The sequence below is a fragment of the Ruditapes philippinarum genome, unplaced genomic scaffold, assembly GCF_026571515.1.
Source record: "Ruditapes philippinarum isolate M1 unplaced genomic scaffold, ASM2657151v2 ctg492_1_1_1_1, whole genome shotgun sequence".
Classification (NCBI taxonomy): domain Eukaryota; kingdom Metazoa; phylum Mollusca; class Bivalvia; order Venerida; family Veneridae; genus Ruditapes; species Ruditapes philippinarum.
In genome coordinates this window covers 44,788-65,028 of record NW_026855693.1, presented here as the reverse complement: position 1 = coordinate 65,028, position 20,241 = coordinate 44,788, and the positions used below count along the sequence as shown (strand labels likewise).

The 20,241-nt window shown below is 33.3% G+C and overlaps 1 protein-coding gene and 1 non-coding gene across 2 annotated transcripts; one reads left to right on the top strand and one right to left on the bottom strand.

Moving 5' to 3' along the window:
• The first annotated feature begins 14 nt into the window (after positions 1-14).
• On the top strand, positions 15-13,479 carry LOC132744120 (ATP synthase subunit O, mitochondrial-like). The gene is made up of 9 exons (XM_060732736.1): positions 15-32; positions 1,204-1,347; positions 5,290-5,334; positions 5,948-6,058; positions 7,477-7,549; positions 8,241-8,300; positions 10,543-10,655; positions 11,286-11,372; positions 13,260-13,479. The coding sequence occupies exons 1-9, from the start codon at positions 15-17 to the stop codon at positions 13,371-13,373; spliced, it is 765 nt and encodes a 254-aa protein (XP_060588719.1). The 3' UTR covers positions 13,374-13,479.
• On the bottom strand, positions 475-583 carry LOC132744124 (U6 spliceosomal RNA). The gene has a single exon (XR_009627655.1). It is a non-coding gene; the product is annotated as a U6 spliceosomal RNA (small nuclear RNA).
• Positions 13,480-20,241: the final 6,762 nt, after the last annotated feature.

Sequence of the window (20,241 nt, the reverse complement as noted above, 5' to 3'; positions counted from 1 at the left end):
CGAAAAGTGATAGAATGTTGGCATGTAAAAGTGTATGTCGTAGAGGTTCATTTTTACCCCCGCTTAATCCTAGCCGCGAAAATGAATGGTTAAAAAGCTAGCCTGCCTTGGATCAGTTCAACCTAGTCCAAAACATTTTCATGCAGACTGAACTTAGTTCACAATGTGACTATGATTACATTCCCTAGTGTTCTTTTTTCCATATTCTATGCTATTGTCTGCCTTTGTCCAAATGCCATAATGAACAATTATAAGATTTGAATAAGAACCATATGGAACGCTTCACGCATTTCCGTTTGGTTTAAATATATTTATTTAAGCTCGATTGCTAACAAGTTCTTGCAACTTATATTAATCACTTTCGGGTCCGCTTCCTGGAATCAACCAGTACTGGTGTCATATGAAGAAACATGGTCGTAACCCGAGTAGGGCTCGAACCCATGATCTTTGGGTTGAGAGGCAGACACCTTAGCCACAAGGCCACTGCTCCCCTTGTTTTCGTTTCATCCTTGCGCAGGTGCTATGCTAATTTCTCTTTATCATTCCAATTTTAGTATATGTACTGTCGAAGCAATTTCGGTACAATGTCAGCCGGACATTGATTGTGATGATTTGACTATTTTCAGAGACAAAAAACACTAAATCAGCCATTATCAGGCCTGGATTATATATATTATTATGTTAATATTTTCTGATGAACATAATACACACAATAGTATCATAGAACTGTATTGTTAAAACCAGTGAAGACACGTATTGATTCTTCTTCTTATTGTTTTTCTTCTGTTTCTTCTTCTTTTTATTCTTCTTATTTTCTTCTACAATAAAGGCTATACGTACACGTATGAAACGTTAGGGCCATGCGCACGCGCCTGTGTTTGTTTTTCCGGGCGGGGAGTAAAAAGAAAAGTGTGATAGGCTACCCAAGCTTCTCACTTCACTCAGGTTAAAACCTGTCAACAGTGAAAAAAGTGCAAAAACCTAACACCTTTTAATTAATTTAAAAAGCCCTTAAGACAGACAAAACTGTTGTGAAGAAGGTAAGAATGTCAGTCAGGTTAAAACAGGATAAAAACAGTATCTATGATTTGATGTAGCAGTTTTTTTTATTTCATTCTACTTAAATTTTTTTCTTATATTTTCCTTTATGCGTTATTCACATCAATAATATATATAGACATGCGATTTTCTCGCTCGAAGTAGGCCTTATTTGAGACCGGAGGCCGGAAACCGTCGATTAGTAACTGTCGTTTTAGTACGGTGCAAGTATTTATCACATCTTTAGAAACCCTACGTCATTTCCGCTCGACCTTCAAAATGGCAACTTGCAGGGGTGCCGGACAATTGGTACACGCTTTTATCATGTTTTATCGAATAAACTAAGTTATGGCCACCTGTTTACACATGTATTGTTTCACTTTTTACTATAGGTAGTATACCAAATAAAGACTTATGATGTTACTGTAGAAATCTAGAAGAAAATTGACAGATTTATTGGTGAATCCAAGGACAAAACTTGGGTTAGAAGTTATTTTTTAAAGTCTGATGTCTTGGCCTCTTTATTTTCATAAAATCTGTAAGCACCAAATTTGCTGGTAAACCACCATGTCAAATTTTACAGGTTGAATGCTCTTTACCAGTATGTGCTCATTATACTTGGAGGATATCAACATTTTTAAAAAAAATATTTGCTCCCCGCTTCCTGAAATAGTAAAAATTCATTTTGAATGTTTCTGTTTAAAATTCCGAGAATTTCAACCCATGGGCATATGCTGTCCGTTTTTTATATTTATGTTAAATATGAAATTAGGCACACAGGTCCAGTGCCCATACAACCCCCCCCCCCCCACCCCCAAAAAAAATAATTAAACAGCGGGGGAAAAGCCCCAATAATTTCTTTGATAATTTTTTTCATATATACTTATACCACGAAAAGGTCATCTAGTCGCTGTAACGCTCACAGGTCTTTGTCCTGTCTTGGTGCCCATATAAAAAAAATTGAAATTAAAAAAAAACCATTTATTCTGGGTTGAGTGAAAGAAAAAAAAAATTGAAATCTTTTTTTTCCCTATATACCATTACTACGAAAAGGTCACCTAGTTGCCGTAACGCTATGGAGCTTTACTAGGACACGCTGTGGAACAACCACAATGTCGAGTTCTGTAACAATACAAGCTATTTTGCTACTCTTTACACATCATGCATTTAGAAAATTGTTAACATTCTTCTTCTACCTTATATATCAACTTACATTTAAACTCGGACACTCCAACTTGTTTAAATTTGCAAAATAACTGTGTTGATTGGCCATTTTGACAAAAACGAAAGTACAAAAGCTAAATTGTACTGTTCCGCTCTTCTGGTTTCCTAAGATTACGTTCGCAGAACAGTAGACAACGGCAGAGCTCCAGATAGCGTGCGTATAAGCGTAAAATACGCATAGAAAATCTAAAATACGCATCACTTTCAAAATTCGTGCGTCACAGTAACGCACAACAAAATGAAAATACGCTCGTATGTCAAAATTTATGCGTAAAAGAATAGAAGTGTAAACATTTGATATGTAGAAAGAAAATGTTTTGAGCATAAAATACAATATATTTCCATTTTATTGCATTGAAAACTAAAAATTCTGTTGTCAACAACGTATGTTAAAAACGAAAGTAGCAGGAAATACAGAAGGGAGGTAACTCCCGTAGATCTATCAACCTGTGAAATTATTGATGAAATTTGTGCCAGATAATCATCGTAGGAGTTAACACAGTATTAAGTTAGTTTAGGCATCTATTGACATACTCTATATAACCAAAAATATATTTTAATTTCTTTAACTTTAGTTGTTGGAACAAAATAACATGTTATTCACCTGCAGTTTTGTACTCAATATTTTCGTACCCAGTCTACAGTTACGGACAATTTTCTCTCAGACAAATAATTTTTTTTAAGGAAAGATAAAAAAAATCTTGTTTATGTTTGTAATTGTAAAGGTTTTTCTAAAAAAAGAAAATAAACAAACAAACACAACAATAAGTTTAATTTGTTTATAAAAAATGCAAAATGCTTTTTTGACAGATTTTTACCCTTAAGTTTTTCAGAATTTGCATTTTACCCCTCACTCTAAATTTTGAGGGGTAAAAACCCCTTGGCCAAAAAAATTATCTGGAGCTCTGCAACGGTAACCATCAATTAAATGGCCAATAATCACTGTTGTTTTGCAAGATTTTAACAAGTTGGAGTGTCTGAGTTTAAATGTTAACAGGCTTCGCGAAAGTTGCCGGACCGTCGGACATGTCCGACAAAAATCAGGCCGGTCCGATATTTTTTTCCGAGTTCCGGACCTTGTGTCCGGTACGAATACCGGGATATATCCAAGACCGATCAAGACCGAGTTTTCTCCCTTGAATAAAAAAAATGTAAAACGAGTTTTGATTCGCCGTTTCATTTTTAGTGTCCAATCAAATTCTAGATACATACAACTTTCGATGATCTTGTACTCGGAAGAAAATGTCAGTGTTACTGCATTATTAAATTATTACGTTGGCGCTACGCCAGGCAAAAAACGTAAATTATCTAAAGAAGGAAAAAAGCGAAACAAAAGAAATACGAGTCCAGGTGCCTGCCGAGAAAATTTGTGGGTAAATGGAAAAATGGCCGCTCGTGGTTGGTTTTTAACGAGGAAGAAAATAAAATGAAATGTACATTGTGTCATAAATTTTATAAAGATCATATGGTGATGATGATTTTGATCATGAATGTTTAAATTTCCAGACAGAGTCCATCAATCTGGATAAACTGATGTTTTATTTAAGAGAATAAAATTGTGTTGCAAATCTTTAAAAGTTCCTATGTCTTTAAAAAAACACAAAGGTATTACCATATACATATATTTGGAAAAAAAATTCGGTCAGACAAAAGTTCTTTCGGTCAGACAAGATTTGAAAGCTTGTCTGACCGAATGTCAGGCAAATGTTTCAGCAGTTTTGCGAAGCCTGTGTTAATTAAGATTGTATGTAAGGTAGAAGAAAAATGTTAACAATTTTCTTAATGTAAACTATGACGTGTAAAGAGTAGATAAATAGCTTTGATTTTGACTTCCCTCGAATATGATTGTTCTTTTAATCTGTGTCATTCAAATGCACAAACGATTAAATGTTAGTCACATGGTGACCGTGAGTAAAATGTTCAGCCTGACCAGGACTCAATTCCACTCGGAATACCTAACTGTGTTAGGGATGCTTTTGGCTTGTTTTATAGGCTATATTCTGTCATATTCCCATTTGAAAATAGTATAATACTTTCCCAATCCACAGGAAAATAATTTCCCAATTGATAGTTACAAAATAAAAATATTGAATGAAAACTCTAAAATCTTTGAAAATAAGGGCTTCTTCACTGTTATAGTGCTTAAATGATTGAAGATGCCATCGTAGACAGTTATTGTTTATAATCATTTAATCCTTGCAAATTTTCAGTCGTGCATATTTTCCCAATTTTTAACAAAATATGGCTGAAATTCTCAATGCCATGCCAGGTATGGGTCATGTTCCCAAAATCCTGGGGGAAAAACCTGTGTGTCTCTGGACTAAGCTATCTGGACACTTACAAATATAACTTATAAATACTGTGACATACTCCCCTTCATATTGAAGTTTGTGCTTGACTTTTTTGTCAAATTGAAAGAAATACATGCAATGTTAAAATCAAATGGCTATTTTATCATGTCTAAACAAACAATGTATATTATATATCATGTGACAATGCATGTGTCTGCAAGCAAAATCAAACAGTCATAAAAAAAATCTTAAACTTGGGTTAATTGCATTTTAAATCAATTCATTAATATTAAATGATTCCTTTAAATGAATATTTTGGTAAATCATAAATGTTTGTCATATGAAATAAAATGGCATCTTTTTTTTTTGTTATTTTTTTTTTTAAGATCTATCAGAAAACAGTAATAATAACTGTTTAGTTATCCAAACACAAAACTAATTAAGAATATAAATTGAACCAATCAACCATGTTTATAAAAATAATTTTAAATACATGTATAGAGATAGCAGATCTATGAAAGGAAACAAATCAATATGAATTATAAAAGAAAAACAATATTATCTAGTTGTTACTAAACTTTAAATAATTAGGCTAGAAAATTATTTCCTAGGCCATTATCATTACTTATAAATGACATAATATGTAAAGGAAAGTCAGATACTGTGCATTTTGATTTATTTTTTATTTTGATTAAATAATATACATATCAGTGAATCTTTTTTATTATATTTTTAGGTCCGTCAGTTTTCAACATCAGCTGTCAGGAACAAGTTAGCCGATGTAAGTAAGATGGGTAATAATGCAAGTTGAACTTTCTAAAGAGTCTTTGTAGAAAAGTAGCTGACTGCCAGCAACTTTCAGTACATTTTACCAACTATTTTGTGATTAAAACAATATAATTTCCAGCTTATCCCATTATGTTCCAGCAAAATGCGGAATGATTTAAGAAATAGCACACAGAAATTTGGACCTCAAAACACATTAAAATGACGTCCAGTCTGCGCTGAACATTGAACAGACCTTGCCCCTTTGACTTTGGTTTGTTAATAAATGCAGGCTTACTGATCAGTGACTATAATGCTATGAGGCCCTTAGTGATGTGTACAATTTCTGGAAAAAAAATGTGTGAGACAAAATTGCACGAGCGTGGCTGCCACTGATAGATTGAAGAAAAGAGTACTCATTTTTCCAGAATCTACTTTATACTTTACATCATACAGACAAGTATAGAAATGTCTCGTGTAAAACGGACAAAATCAAAATACAATTTTGCCAGCCCTGTCAGTGTCGCAGGAGAGTAACACTTTAACACTTTAAAACTTTGAAAATATTATAACATCTAGAATATGATAGTCTAGTGTTGAATCCACTTTAAATTTTGTTTTTTCTCCAGATGCCTTTGAAGTTGTATGGTATTGAGGGAAGATATGCCTCAGCCCTCTTTTCAGCAGCTACCAAACAGAACAAACTAGATGTTGTTGATAAGGAAATCAATTCATTTAAGGTAAGTTTTTAGTTGTTCCTAATTGTTTTTTTTTCTTCTCCTTTAATGCTGAATTACAAAAAAATGTCTGTGTTCTTTCTCCAACACAGTTTTTAGGCTGAAATAGAGCCACATTCACAATTGTCAAAATTGTAGTTATTGTTAAAATTGATTTAATTTTTTTTCCCTATTTAATTGCTAAAGTTTAGTTACTTATGAAATAAGATTTTACAAGTATTGGCAAATATTGGCTGTTAAAAAAAACAACACGCTGTAATTATAAATATACAGTCTAACTTGCCCATGCGACCACGTGTATTAAGCAACTTTTGTCTTATGCGGCCACTTTCAATTCCCCCGTTCATTTTCTCTCTATATCTTTAATGTATTAAGTGACATTTGCTCAACGCGACCAATGACCACTAATAAGTCAGCTAATTGAGATTAAACGACCACTTTTACCTGTCAAGTAATTGTGTTTTTAGAGAACGCCACCTCGTAATGTCACAAGTGTCAATAATCAAAACACAATACATAAATATGTGAAAAACTCTATTTGCCAAACCTTTTTAGCGTATGCAAATAAAGGTAAATATACGTGTGTCGTGTATTATCCAATAATATCGGTAAAACAATGCAATGCTCCGCCCCTACTGAGATGGTGTATACGCTTAGATGTTGATATTTAGACTGCATTGCATTGACCTTGAACTTGATCAGCAATTAAATTAATCGTTACAATCAGATGTAGTTTGTTTATTTCAAATGAAAAATGCAAAACAGAAAAAAGCTTCACTTATCAGGGTTTTCGTGTTGGAGACAAGGAAAAACAATGGAGAAGTTTAAAAATTCTGGAAAAATGTCAAACATGTATGTAATTGATCAAAACTGATTTGTCAATAAATATCAGAAAGTTATTTTTTTACATTAGATCTAGCATCCATTTAGATTATCGGAGCATTCTAATTATTAAACATTTATATTTATGGAGTTGAAAAACATTCCCACTGCAAAAGAAAGATGTCATGTATATATTTTGACTTTTTATCATGCTTTGTCTTGAGAGACTGTTTCATTAAGCGACCGTTTTGGGTGTTTCCCACGCATGGTCGCTTAATACAAGTTTGACTGTATATGTTTTGTAAGATTTAATATGGTTTTGAACTTTAAGGTCTGTCTCTAACATGTATTCATTGTGAATATACTCAGTTGAAACATAAGAGCAGGAAGTTACTGGCCTAGATCTTGAACACTAGAATGGATTTTTGTTTGAAATAATTCTTTGTGATCTTAAAATAGTCCCAATATGACTTTTTTATACAATGATAAAGTAGGGGGCAATGTGACAGCACTTGTATAGTATATTTTAAACATTCTGATGAACAATGTTTTGTTATATGTATAATATAAACATAGCATCTTTCCTGATTTAATTACAGGCACTGATGGCCAAAGAAAATGCTGTGAGGGAATTTATCTATGATCCATCCCAGCAGAGACAGACAAAGATGGGTATAAGGAATTTTAATATGTCAAGTTTTTTTTTATACATTTAATATTTTGCTAGTATAGTTCTTCAAATAAGTTAATTAGTTTATGTTTTCCAGGATAAAAATATATGATTGAAGCTATAAAAAATTACATGTATTACTGGCATAAAAGGGTTAAGATATCTTGACAGCTTTTAAGCTTCCTGCAAAAGTGAAGGTTTTTGGTCAATGAGACCAGGTGACTGAGACTTAATGTAGATTTGTCTTCATACAATGAGAATGTTTATGGCCATTGGGTATATTATAAAGCTATATCTTATAATAAAATTATTTAAAAACTTTATTTACAGTGAAATTATATTGTTTCCATAACCTTATTGCCAATCATTGAAAAAGTTGTAACATTGAATATCTCTGTTATTTAACAAACATGAAAACTAGAGTAAAAGAGCATTTTTGAAAAAGCAGTAAAATAAATGAGCTTTTTTATGCCCTTACTTCTTGGGGCTTATATGAGGGTATATAGTGTATATTTGTCCTTGTACTGGTGCACTGTCAGTAAGCTGTCAAAATAGTGGAAAGTGGCTTTTTGATGTCATACTTACACATTTTACAGGTATAGATATAAAGGTTTTTATCCGAAAAAAGTACAGCTTTAATTATAGATGATTTTCTATATGAATTTAGCATGGATATACTTGTGTTACTTTCAGCGGCTATGATCAAGCTTGCCCAGTCCCAGAAGTACAGCGATATTACAAGTAACTTCTTGGGTGAGTTTGTTGCTTCTTATTTATTCATTGAATGGAATTAGTTGATAAGTAACTTAAAACATACTTAGTTGCTCTTATTCAAGTGTTCAAACTTGTTTAACTAACAAGAACAAATGTTTATGTGAGGAAACGTTTAAGTGCAATCCCTTCCTATGGACCCATTTTTCTGGAAAATATTTCCAGTTTTGGATATTGGAAACAGCCTGTATTTGATGATGAATCGCTTTAAAAAAGCACTTGTGACGCAGGTAATGAATTCTATTTCAGCTGTGATTATTCATTAGCAGAAAGTATTCGTTAGCAGAAAGAAATTTGGTAAATGTAAGGAAGACTGGAAGAAATTTTTGTGATATAATTACAGAAAAAATTTACATGCAGGATTCTATTTTCACATGTAAACATCTGTTTTCCAATAATTTAGTTTGTTTTTCAAGCATGGGGGTGAAAATCACCGTCAAAACAATATACTTGTTTACAGTTTATATAATATGCATAAAATTAAAATTTGAAGTTCCTATGAGAAAACAGTGAATTAACAGTTGTTATGTTTCACTTGACACAGATTTAAACACCCCTTTTATCCAACCTGTTAACATGTAGCAAGTAGGGCAGCTTGATGCAGGTAGAACAGTCACTTACATGTTAATGTCAGTTTAAACAGGATTGCCAAGATATATTCTTCTTTTGTGTCTTTTTATAGTAATACATTGTGCAGCAATCAATTGCAGGATAAAAAAAAATGACCAAGCGCACAACCAGTTAATTGGTGTGTTAATACTTTACGTCAATAAATGCAAAATAAAACATTGCAACAGATTAAGATAACAGCAGGATAAACATTGCACATACTTTACTGAAATGTTTTGTTTCATTGGACAAGACCTGTATTAGTATAAATGTACGAGCCTGTGGTGAAATTAATCTTTTGATGACATTTTATTTCAAAAACACCCAAACTACAATGTGTGGGAAAGTAGCTTAACGCCTCTGGTGATGAGAATATAATTGAGCCATTCCATGCCATGACAAAACCAACATAGTGCTGTTGGGACCAGCATGGATCCAGACCAGCTTGAGCATCCGCCCAGTCTGATCAGGATCCATGATGTTCGCTGTCAGTTTCTCTACTTGTAATAGAGTTTGTTAGCAGACTGGTCTGGATCCATGCTGGTCGCAAATGCACTTTGTTGGTTTTGTCATGGCGCGGCTCATATGACATAATTATTTCAAATGAACATTGAGCATTATTTCGTAGGAGGTCGTTTGACAACATTTGAAAGTAATTATTAGAACCTGGGACATGATATAATGGGACAAGCAACTGGTATAACACTTTGTCCAACCAGGAACACTTGCTGCCATTTTGTCTTATTAATGTTTATAAATGATTTTTTTGGCCGGAGTTAACAGTGTAAATAATAACAATATTAGCTAACTAACATAAGGTTGCTTATCTCATATTTGGTTGCTTGACGTATTATAAATATAATGTCCCATTTAGAACTCAATTGCCAGCATGACTTTAATACAACAAAAATACCATATACAATTTCTATAATAACTGCCTGGTTTTGCTCCTGGAAAATATCTTGTGAAATGCTGAAGTGGTCAATAATGGAATTGATTTTGCCGTAACATGGATAATTATTCTATCAAACAATAATCTTTAATACAGATTTGAAAAAATAATAGTTCAGATTTCAGGTCTGTCAGTGTGTCAGTCCACTATTAGTTCTGTTTATTTTCTACATAAAATTAAAATTTGTATGCAGATTAATTATAAAAATATAAAGTTCAAGTAAGATCAAGCATTTTATTACAGAGTTAAGCCCCTTTGCCTTAGAAAATTTCCAATAATTTGAAGTTTCAGTTCATTTTCTATGCAATAATTCTTGAGAGATTTTATTACGGATGCAATAGAACCTTTAAATTGCTCAATTATCACAACTTATGGGAAGATGTAACATAACCAATGTAAAATTCTGTTACGACACATATTTAGATATAAGATTTGCTAAACACATGATACCATGCCTGTTATGCACATCCAACATATTATCTTAAGTTCAAAAGGTAAAATTCATTTTCATGTACACTGCTTATAATATATACTGCCTGACGAGAGGGGGGATAAGTGTTTCACAAACATTTCTTGTTAATCTTTGATATGCAATGGGCTTCATCCGCTCAATCAATGACAGCTCTATGAAGTTGTTTATAAAAAAGACTTTTTGATTAACAGGTGTTATGGCTGAAAATGGTCGCCTTCCAAAGACAAAAGGTATAATCTCGGCTTTTCATATGCTGATGAGGGCGCATAGAGGGGAAATTGTGTGTTCTGTAACCACAGCCAAGGTACTGTAAAATTTTTTATTCTTACATGATTTGTGTTGCAGTAGTTCAAAGCAAGCACGGACACTTTAGTGATCAGGGCAGCATTGTCAGTCTTCACAAAGTCCTAAAATTGTTCCCTATAAAAAACATGGCGGCCTTTTAAGAGTACCTGCCTATTAAGTTATATGGGAAAGATTTCTGCAGTAGGATCATTTGAAATGTGTTTTTTTATACATTTATCAGCATGAAAATTAACAGAAAATGCCTGATCTTAAAATTGTTGTGAATATTTTAAAATTCTTTATCTCTGGGTAAAAATATAATTTCTTATACTTATTATATTGTCTATAATAATTGTTGAACTCACATTTGTTTTTATTGAAATCCATATTTCAGAGATTTATCTTAAATATATCCAGTGTAAAAACAGTTTGGAAGTCAAAATTATTTTTTTTCTACCTACCTACCCACCTACCCCTAACTGGCATGGGTTGTTGGGGGGGGGGGTTTAAGGCTGGCCTAATGTGGCCCTATGTTAGATATTTCGAAGGCGGACATTTCCCTTGCTTGGTATGATAGGGCCTATTCCTGCATCAAAATTGTAACCTATACTTTGAAATGAAATAAACATGTAATATTGTTATTTTTTAGCCTTTGTCTGCATCAGATGAAAAGGAACTGAGAGCAGCCATGGAAGGTTTTGCCAAGAAAGGACAGAAACTTGAAATTGAAATGTTGGTAAGTATATTTGATTTTAGGCTCGACTATTTGAAGAATAAGGAGAGCTTTTGTACTCGCCATGGTGTTGGTGTCACACTTTGGTTAAGTTTTTGTGTGAAAGTTAGTATATTCAACACTACTAAAGGGATGAGGTTGAAACTTCACACATTTATTTGGCAGCATAATAAGAAGTCAGTAGGGGTGTGGATCGTCGGATAAGTGACGATCCAATCCGAACCACGATTCAGCACTTACGATTCACAAATCGAACCACAAATCTTTTGTTATCAAGACACCCATGTATTTCAGAAAACATGTACATTAGTTATAAAAACATGTTTAATAAAATAAAAAAAACAATAATAAATATTAAACATATAAAATATAAAATAGAATTATGTTTTTATTCCTTGGATGAATATTTTTGTTTTGCTTTTGGAAACCAATTACTTCCTAGCTCAGCATCATGGTACATGGTCTTTAACCAGCAAACTGTATTTTAGGTAAACTTCATATAATTTATACTTAACTCGTATTTTCTCGATTTTAAGAGTGTGAGAAACAGTGAATGTATATAAAAAAATTAGATCGCGATACACGATCTCTGGGCTTACGAATAGTCAAACTCGATTTTTCACTTTGATTCGTGATTATCCGAGTACTCGGATACTCGCCCCAGCCCTAGAAGTCAGTGTCCAGGGCCCATGACTCCTATTTTGGTGTCTGACAGTATTGTGACCATTTTTTTAAATTACAAATTTTACAATATCTGGGCTCTTGTTTAACTATTAAGGTAGACTATGGCTTATTGACACTGTAAGGAACTGTAAATTTGACAACTTAGGACAGTTATATGCCTTAAAGGTGACCTGTATGCAAATTTAAATAAAATTTACTGTGTGGTTTATGAGTTATGGATATATTTTTTAACTAAAACTTTGCTATAAGATGTTATTTTTTTTCAGAAATGAGGAAACTCTAAATAATCTATAATATCATTATGAAAAATGTTTCCTATTGCTTATTGTGAAGAAACAAATAATAACAAATTACACAAGCAAAATGATTACAAAATGTTACTCTACCCCACCCACTTTAAACTATTATTTGACCATTTCCCTATATGAAAAGGCTAATGCACAATATCCCTAAAATTTACCATGAGGGGCTGTTTTCAAAGTTTGCCATAATTTTCGTTAATGATTGATCATGCAAAATATGAAATACTTTTCCCATATAGTTTTTATTTTTATTAATCTTTGAAAATATCTGATCAAATTAAATTTGGCGTTTTTAGCAAATAAATACTTACAATAATTATATAATTACAATAAAACACTTTTTTCTTCCATAAGGGACCTGAGAGATACATAAATAATGTTAAAAAGGAAATAGAAAGAAAAAAAAGTTAAGTAAATAAATACCTTCAATAATTATATAATTAAAAAGAAATTTTTTCTTGCATTTTAATTGAGGGATCTGAGAGATTAATAAAAAATGTTAAAAAGAAAGAAAAGTTGCCCCTTCTGGGGTTTGAACCCACGCCCCTCAGTTTCAATACACTTTACAGTGATTCTAGCCTATTTGAATACTCTTCAAAGTGGAGATAGTGCATTAGGGGTGTACTACCTAAATTATGATTTCAGGTAGATCCAGCTATTTTTATGATTTCAGGTTGTTCATGGAATAATAATGATTTCAGGTAGATCCTAGATCCAGCTTTTATTTTGATTGCAGGTTGTTCTAGCTTTACTTAAGACTTCACGTAGATCCAGCTATTATTGTTATTTCAAGTTTTTCCTGCTATTATTGTGATTTCAGGTTGATCCTAGTTTAATGGTGAATTCAAATTGATTCTACTGTTGTGGTGATTTCAGATTGAATCTGCTTTCATTGTGATTTCAGGTTGATCCTTCCCTTATTGGAGGCATGGTTGTTAATATAGGAGATAAATTTGTCGATATGTCCATAGCCAGCAAGATGAAAAAGTACACGTCACTCTTGAAAGAAGCTGTATAAAATCAGGGACCATAGTGCTAACGTATTGTAATTTTGATATTTTGAAGTGTGCTCGAGAGATAGTGTTGAAAAATAAAAATTGCTCCTTAAAACACTGAAAACTATTCACCAAATTTAACATTTGACAGATAAAAACATTTTGCCTGTTGGTTGTACATGTATATTTTTAGCTCGACTTTTCTATGAAAAGGGGAGCTATCCTACTCGCCCCGGCGTCGGCGTCGGCGTTGGCGTCACACCTTGGTTAAGTTTTTCGTACCACCCCACTTTATTTCAGAAGTATTACAAGTATGGCTTTGAAACTTACCATACTTGTTCACCATCATAACCTCCATCTACAGACAAGAGTACATAACTCTGTCAAGGTTTTTGACAGAATTATGGCCCTTTTTTGACTTAGAAAGTGTATTGAGCTTGGTTAAGTTTTTTGTACCACCTCACTTTATTTCAAAACCATTGGAGGTATTGCTTTGAAACTGACCATACTTGTTTACCATCACGACCTTCATCAACAGACAAGAGGACATAACTCTGTCAAGGTTTTTGACAGAATTATGCCCCTTTTTGACTTAGAAAATACATTGAATATGGGTAAAATTTTTTTTCTTTCTTACCAGCCCTCTTTTGACTTAAACATTTCAAACTTTGCTGCAGTGTTCAAGGGTATCACACAATTCAGTAAAATAATTCTTCACTAAATATCTTAATGCTCATGGCCATTGTTCACTTTAAAAATACAGAGATTCTTGTATTGCCTTTTACTGCAAAAACTTTTTTTATTGGCAAGCAATAAAAAAGTCGAGCGCGCTGTCTTACGGACAGCTCTTGTTATATAATGTACTTGTTTTGGTTGAGCAGAATATAAATTTTTGAGTAAATTTGATAACACATATAATCAATAAAAATATTGGAAATGTTGTTTATTTGAAGTGTAAGAAATGCGAAAAAAATTTCCAGACATGTGTGAATAAAATTTATAATTAAAATGATGAATTTGTTGATTTCTTGTTTTTTGGACAGTATTAGCTACATGAGTTGGCTGTCTGTTGCCAAGTGGACAAGGTTGTTTATTTTAAACCACATGCCTATCTGCCTTCTCAAGGCTTTAGGTTCGAACTACACAAGCTGTGATGTATTCTACATGTGAAAGCTATCCAGCTAGCTAACAGAATTTCGGTGGTTCTTAATCTACTTGGATGCCCTTTTTAGCTTAACTATTCGATAAGAATAAGTAGAGCTATTGTAGTCACCCGAGCTTCGGCGTCGGCGTAACCACTTACGTTAAAGTTTTTGTAATACCTCAAATATTTTCAAAGTCCATTGACATATGGCTTTGAAATATTGCACACTTGTTTACCATCATGACCCCAATCTGTAGACAGGAGGAGGTAACTGTATCAAGCATTTTGACAGAACTATCCCCTTTTTTCGATGTAGAATTTAAGTTAAAGATTTTGTAATACCTAAAATATTTTCAAAGTCCATTGACATATGGCTTTGAAACTTTGCACACTTGTGCACCATCATGACCCCAATCTGTAGACAGGAGGAGGTAACTATCAAGCATTTAGCAGAATAATGCCCCTTTTTCCACTTAGAATTTAGTTTAAACATATTTTATTCATCAATTTTTACAAGCATGTAACATTTTTACATCACAATATATATGGATTGGAAAACAAGCATAACACTTATATTAATTCCTTTCCATGATGGAGTTTCGTCTTTGTTATTTCACTTTATATGATCAGTGCATGTTTTTAAGTTCAAAATTGATCTAAATTTATAATTTTTCGGAAGGTTTTACTTGATTTTTTGTTCATTCATTTTCCCTTTTAATAAAAAAAAGAGAGAAGAAAATAAAAATAATAATAACAATAAAAAAAAAAAAGTTGTGTCATACAGTTTGTCATGGAAATACGATGTTTAAAACGCTGAGTCGGGAATTATGAATCGAAACGCTTTGATGCTTCAATGAAGCTCTGGACAAGTGTGAACAGATTCTGATTGATGTCCATACTTAGGCGATACTTAGAATTTACATTTAAGTTTGCATACCACCTCAGATATTTACATATTCTATTGACCTCTGGCTTTGAAACAAGTTGAAATTTTATGCTCTTCTTTGAGAGCATAATAGGACTCTCTTTAAGGCCTATAACTGTAACATAGATTAAAAGAAAAATTTTGCCCTTTTGTTAACTTTGAAAGCTTTACATTATCAGGGCTATTTTTACTATCAAGCACTAAGAATAGTCGAGCATTGCTGACCTATCGACAGCTCTTGTTGCCTTAAATAATGTACAGAGGGGCACCTGAGGTCTTCATCCACTAGTAAAGCTGTGTTGCGTTGGTGCAACAATAAAACTCAATACCAAAGAGAATAATAAAATCTGCACAAGTCTGTTTGGTCATCATTCAGTTTTTTAGATCATCTACATACTCCTGGCCAATAATTGAGCACATGGAAACTGTAATAAACAACTATGGAATCAAATACAGAGTTTTTGCGTTTATTTTTGAGACCTAATTTATCTTTAAGAATAGAATTTTTCAAACAAAGAGCATACTACTAGTTGAAAAACAATAAAACATCAAAGAAGATTGAAAGATACATCTACCTTCATTTGTTTTTTAGCTCACCTGTCACAAAGTGACAGGCTGAGCTTTTGTGATCGCTTTTCGTCCGGCGTCCGTCCGTCCGTCCGTAAACTTTTGCTTTAAATGACATCTCCTCATAAACCACTGAGCCAATTTCATCCAAACTTCACAGGAATGTTCCTTTGGTGGTCACCTTTAAAAATTGTTCAAAGAATTTAATTCCATGCAGAACTCTGGTTGCCATGGCAACCGAAAGAAAAATCTTTAAATATCTTCTTTTAAACAACCCTGAGAGCTAGAGCTTAGATATTTGGCATGAAACATCTTCTTATGAGTGTCTACCAAGTTTGTTCAAATAAAAGCCCTGGGGTCAAAATTGGCCCCGCCCCAGGGGGTCATTGATTTTCCCTATATGCATATAGTAAAAACTTAAAAAATCTTCTTTTAAAGAACCCAAAGAGCTAGAGCTAAGATATTTGGCATGAAACATCTTCTAGTGAGTGTCTACCAAGTTTGTTCAAATAAAAGCCCTGGGGTCAAAATTGGCCCCGCCCCGGGGGGTCATTGATTTTCCCTATATGCATATAGTAAAAACTTAAAAAATCTTCTTTTAAAGAACCCAAAGAGCTAGAGCTAAGATATTTAGCATGAAACATCTTCTAATGAGTGTCTACCAAGTTTGTTCAAATAAAAGCCCTGATGTCAAAATTGGCCCTGCCCCAGGGGGTCATAGATTTTCCCTATATGCATATAGTAAAAACTTAAAAAATCTTCTTCTAAAGAACCCAAAGAGCTAGAGCTAAGATATTTGGCATGAAACATCTTCTAGTGAGTGTCTACCAAGTTTGTTCAAATAAAAGCCCTGGGATCAAAATTGACCCTGCCCCAGGGGGTCATAGATTTTCCATATATGCATATAGTAAAAACTTAATTTTTTTTTTAAAGAACCCAAAGAGCTAGAGCTAAGATATTTCGCATGAAACATCTTCTAGTGAGTGTCTACCAAGTTTATCAAATAAAAGCCCTGGGGTCAAAATTGGCCCCGCCCCGGGGTGTCATTGATTTTCCCTATATGCATATAGTAAAAACTTAAAAAATCTTCTTTTAAAGAACTGTAAGAGCTAGAGCTTAGATATTTGGCATGAAACATCTTCTAGTGAATGTCTACCAAGTTTGTTCAAATAAAAGCCCTGGGGTCAAAATTGGCCCCGCCCCATGGGGTCATTGATTTTCCCTATATGCATATAGTAAAAACTTAAAAAATCTTCTTTTAAAGAACCCAAAGAGCTAGAGCTAAGATATTTAACATGAAACATCTTCTAATGAGTGTCTACCAAGTTTGTTCAAATAAAAGCCCTGGGGTTAAAATTGGCCCGGCCCCGGGGGGTCATTGATTTTCCCTATATGCATATAGTAAAAACTTAAAAAATCTTCTTTTAAAGAACTCAAAGAGCTAGAGCTAAGATATTTAGCATGAAACATGTTCTAATGGGTGTCTACCAAGTATGTTCAAATAAAAGCCCTGGGGTCAAAACTGGCCCCGCCCGGGGGTCATTGATTTTCCTTATATGTGTATAGCAAAAAGTTAAAAATCTTCTTTGAAAAAACCCAAATAGCTAGAGTTTAGATATTAAGCATGAAACATCTTTAAGTAAATATCTACACAGTTTGTTCAAATAAAAGCCCGGGGGTCAAAACTGGCCCTGCCCCAGGAGTGTCATTGTTTTTAACTATATGTGTATAGTGAAAACTTAAAAAATCTTCTTTTAAAAAACCCAATGAGCTAGAACTTACATTTTTAGCATGAAACATCTTCTTATGGGTGTCTACCAAGTCTGTTCATATAAAAGCCCTTGGGTAAAAATTGGCCGGGGGGGGGTGGGGGCTATATACAGGTGAGCGACCTCAGGGCCATCATGGCCCTCTTGTCATTATGTACATATAGTAAAAAGGTTTTTTTTTTTAAAAAAAATCCTTCTCATCTTGTATGATAAAGGCTAGAGATTACATACTTGGCATGAATCATTGTGCAGTGGACCTTTACCAAGTTGATTAAAATTATGGCCCTGGGATAAAGAAGCCCAATCCTCTGGGTCATAAGTATTCGTTATATACATTAAAGAAAAACTAAAAAAAGCTTTTCTATAATGCAGAAAGCTTCATGTAACATTGTCTGTATTAATATTGACTAAAGTGAAGCCTTGGGGGTCAAAATGAGCCCTGTCCCCGTGGACAATGTAACCTACCTTTTTGTTGTTTGATATACGAAATTTGGACCATGTGTACGGTTTAAGATATAGAATGGAAATGTTATATGAGCTGGCCTAGCTTTTGACCAAGTGACTAACTATTTTGTCCTTTGCTGTAGACAAAAGAGATGTAAAACTATGAGATTTGAACCATGTGTACAGTTTTACTTTAGTATCAGCCAACCTATACTTTGACTAAGTGACCTACATTCTTTTCCTTTAATGTACAGCAATGAAATTTGGACCATGTGCAGAGTTTCAGATGTACGAGTAGAGCTGAACTTTTTTATGAGCTGAATTATATTTTGATCAAGTGACCTACTTTCTTGCCTTTTTAAATTTGGACCATGTGCATTGACACATGGTCCAAATTTAAAAAGGCAAGAAAGTAGGTCACTTGAAGTCCATGTGCATTGATATTGGCCGACCTATATTTTGACCTACTGACCTACTTTTCAAAGTGTCTGTATGAAACAAGATTTTTTTATTTTCAGCATAGGTAAGATAAGTCTTGAAAAATGAAAATGCATTGCGTCAGTAAATTAACTTCATGACTATACAAAACGTAGTATTGTTAAAGTAAACAATAAACTCGTATTCTGTATTACGTTTATTAAAATAGATATAAAACACATTAGGAAAAACAAATGCCTATATTTTTACAACAATGTAAAATAATAAAGAAAGATTACACTTCAAAACATAATTCTTAAACAGTCTGCAAATGCTTGTAATTTAATTTACAACACCGAATCATAAAATATTTCCTTATCTACTGGATATCAATTCCCTAAAGTTTAATGTTTCATTTGTGCAAAAGCGGAGAGGGAATACAATTTTACTTTTGGGTCGCCCTCGATAATGTTATAAAAAGATTTGACCGAACCCTTTTGTTTATTTTAACATTTATGTATAATTGTGCTTTATTTTAAAAGTAAAAATATATACTTATGACACTTAAGGGATTTAAAAAATAAAGGGGACTATTCAAAAGAAAATGAAAAAGAAAACAGAAAAACTTTGATAAAAAAAAAATTTAAAATCCATGGAAAACCTTATTTTAAAAGGGGCCCTTTTATTTTCTCAAAAAATTGGGTCCCAATTTTTATATTAAAACCCCTTTTTTTGTCCTTCTTTTTTAAAAAGTAAAAATATTTCCGGGGGCTTTTTTTTTGAAAATATAGCTTTTTGGGAAATTCAGTAAAATTTTAGTAGTATGTTTAGGGAAAAATTTAAAAATAATTACTTTGTTACTTTTACTCCCCTTTAGGGACACTTTAAAATAAGCTTCAGTGAAATTTTAAATTTTTTTTGTTAAACATTTTAAAATGCCCTTAATTTTTTTTAAAAACCCACTAAAAAAATTTTTTAAATTTCTAAAAAAAATTATTAAAAAATGGGGGATTTCGAGGCATAATGTACCTTTAAGAAATAACATTTAGATTTTTATACCCCCCACAAACGAAGTTTAGGGGGGGGGGGTATATAGGAGATAGGAGCCAGCTTGTCGGTCATCCGTCGGTCGGTCCACATCATGGTTTCCAGACGATAACTAGAGTTTGGAGCGAGGTATTTTAATCAAACTTGGTATATAGCAACCTTATGTGGAAACCCTAGTTGGTATTGCATTTGGACCCCCTGGGGCCAAGGTGAAGGTCATCGTTACTAAAAATAGAAAAATGGTTTCCGGACAATAACTAAAGTTAGGAATGAGGTATTGTTATCATACTTGGTATATAGCAAGCTTATATGAAGACCCCGGTTGGTATTGCATCTGGACCCCCTGGGGCCAAGGTCAAGGTCATCTTTACTAAAAATAGAAAAATGGTTTCCGGACAATAACTAAAGTTAGGAATGAGATATTGTAATCAAACTTGGTGTACAGCAAGCTTATATGAAGACCCCCTGGACCCCCTGGGGCCAAGGTCAAGGTCACCGTTACTAAAAATAGAAAATTGGTTTCCGGACAATAACTAAAGTTAGGAATGAGATATTGTAATCAAAACTTGGTGTACAGC